The 2,346-nt window shown below is 46.2% G+C and overlaps 1 protein-coding gene across 9 annotated transcripts in view; it reads right to left on the bottom strand.

Moving 5' to 3' along the window:
• The window catches only part of Mark3 (microtubule affinity regulating kinase 3), an 89,765-nt gene that overhangs the window by 9,431 nt on the left and 77,988 nt on the right, over positions 1–2,346 (bottom strand). For 5 of the 9 annotated variants that reach the window (XM_021178543.2, XM_021178540.2, XM_021178539.2 and 2 more), the window contains exon 15: positions 320–577. In XM_021178543.2, the coding sequence (XP_021034202.1) occupies positions 320–577 (258 nt within the window). Of the gene's footprint in view, positions 1–319; positions 578–1,169; positions 1,329–2,346 lie in introns of all 9 variants that reach the window. The other 4 variants (XM_029484375.1, XM_029484373.1, XM_029484374.1 and 1 more) reach the window with 1 other exon arrangement.

The raw sequence follows: 2,346 nt of genomic DNA, 5'->3' as shown, positions 1-2,346 counted from the left end.
AAAAAAAAAAAAAAAACCAAACAAACAAAAAAAAAGAGGCATTCACAGTGACACTAGTTTTCTTGGTGACTGCTAAACTGCAATGGGTATGCCATGTGGATGGATGTGTGAACAATATAAATCATAACTGAAGATGAATAATTCTTCCCAAGGGCTAGTAATTCTATTTTAGAACTCTAAAGTTGGCGACTATAAACCAGATGCACATGAGCTGAGAGAAGACTGCAGGGCCCCAGGCAGCAGCCTCTCAAACACTGGAGGGGCATCTACCTCTCTCTCTGCTTTTGCTGCAACAGAATCAGCATCACATGACACTTACCTTCTTGTGAGTTTGGAAGTTAATTTACTAAAAAGATTAGTAGAACCTCGGCTTCGAGTCTGGGACAGCGGTGTGGCTTCATGGGACAAGCTGGGTGAGGCAGGTGGGCCATTATATGTTGCGGTTCGCCGCTCCCGAGGTTGGCCATGGAAAGTGCTACGGCTGGCTGTGCCCCTTGGGAAGCGGATGCGATCTGGAGTGGTCGCACTGCTAATACTGTGGGTTGAAGCAACTGGAGTTCTCTCATCTGGAATAGCGCTAGGACAGCAGAAAAAGAGACATCTTTGTTCCCAACATGACACAGGATGACTTACAGGCACAATCTATCTGTCACTGTGAATCCAGGTCTACGGGACTTGGAAGGAAATGCTCAGTTGGATATGAAAGGCACAGGACAGGAGACAGCGCAAAGAATTTAGGGGTACTGTGTATGTACATTTTCAAGATTAATACTCGGTGGAGAATAGCTAACTCAGCTCCCCCCCACGACTTCCCTTTCAAGCTGCTTCCACACAGAACTGTGACAAAAGGAAAGAAAGACTTGCATGTGAAAAGAACAGCCAACCAAAAATTTCTGGAAGCACACAGATGGTATAAATGTAAAATCCCACATGCTGAAAGCAGGTTGGAAAGGGGTTTCTTATGCCCTCTGCAGTATGCCAAGGCATGAAAACAGGCACCCACACCCACACAAACACCACAGACACAATGAGACAGGATGTGCTTAACTGTATGGAGGAAGAACACCTTGCAAACAACTGCAACAAAATCTGGGACCATAAAATCCACAGCACAAAACTAAGTAAGCAGCAGTGGGTACACAGCTTCACGGGAGTGTGCATTTTCTTACATAGCCTTGAAGGTATCGCCTTCACTGTCTATTGGAGGTAACACCATCTTGGGGTGCCCAGAGGCTGACACGGACATCGACCTCTGATGTCTCAGCCGACAGGTAGATGTGGCACAGAGTGAGGCAGGGCTAGCTGCGTAAGCGAACACTTCTGTCAGGCTGGGAGAGGGTTTGGGTTCAGGCAGAGGCAGAAACAACAGTGTGATGGAACAGTGACCAAAGAACAGCCTGCTGTCTAACACACCCCCTCTCCCGAGATCCTTGCACACCTCCTGAGATTAAAAGTCTCTTTACCTTGTATGGGGATTCTGGGACAATTGCTGACTGCGCTGTAACTGGTTTTGCAAATAGCAGCTTAAAAATCTCGTTTTCTAAAGAAAATAACACTCTTACATGTTTGACTACTTCTATATGTGCTCTCCAAACTCTGCCTAAAATAACACATCCTAAAGGAGATGTCTCTATAAATGTACTGGTAAAAACTTGGTGCTAGCACATGGTACCTCTCTCCTGTATCCCTTGAAATGAATGACTAAATCACGGACATACTAGTTATTATAAGCAGGGCATCCTATGTCATTACATCACAGTTTAGAACCTTCCCATTCAGAAGACATCTACTCCTCATAAAGAGCACTGAGGCCTCCTAATGGGTGCAGAGGCCCTTCTCACCAAGACGGGAAAGCTCAGCACAGGACCACTTATGGACAGTGTCAGAGTGACGGAAAGCCTTCAGTATTACCTTCACAACAGCTTCAGACACACCACATAGAGTTCTCTTTTAGCCTGGCTTAAGACAGGTTGTTGAGATCCCCCTGCCTCTGCTTCCCCAGCACCGTCATTACGCACACGTACCACTCTGCTTAGTCTCATTTTAAAATCTAATAGGAATAGTGTTTTGCTCCTCTTTTTTCCCAAGACAGGGTTTCTTTGCACAGTCCTAGCTATCGTTCAAGTTGCTCTGTAGACCAGACTGGTCTTCTATTCAGAGAGCTACCTGCCTCTGCCTCTCCAGTTCTGGGATTAGGGCGAGCACAAGCACCCTCCCCACCTCCCCAATAGCCTTTTTCCTAACATTCAAGCAGAAGGAAACCAGCATTCTACAAAGTGTCCTGAGCTAACCCTAACCCTGAATCACTTGGGAAGACGGACTCAGTTGAGAAAATACCTCCAAGCC

The sequence above is a fragment of the Mus caroli genome, chromosome 12, assembly GCF_900094665.2.
Source record: "Mus caroli chromosome 12, CAROLI_EIJ_v1.1, whole genome shotgun sequence".
Taxonomy (NCBI): domain Eukaryota; kingdom Metazoa; phylum Chordata; class Mammalia; order Rodentia; family Muridae; genus Mus; species Mus caroli.
The sequence above is the reverse complement of the archived record's forward strand: the minus strand, read 5'-3'. Positions and strand labels throughout refer to the sequence as shown.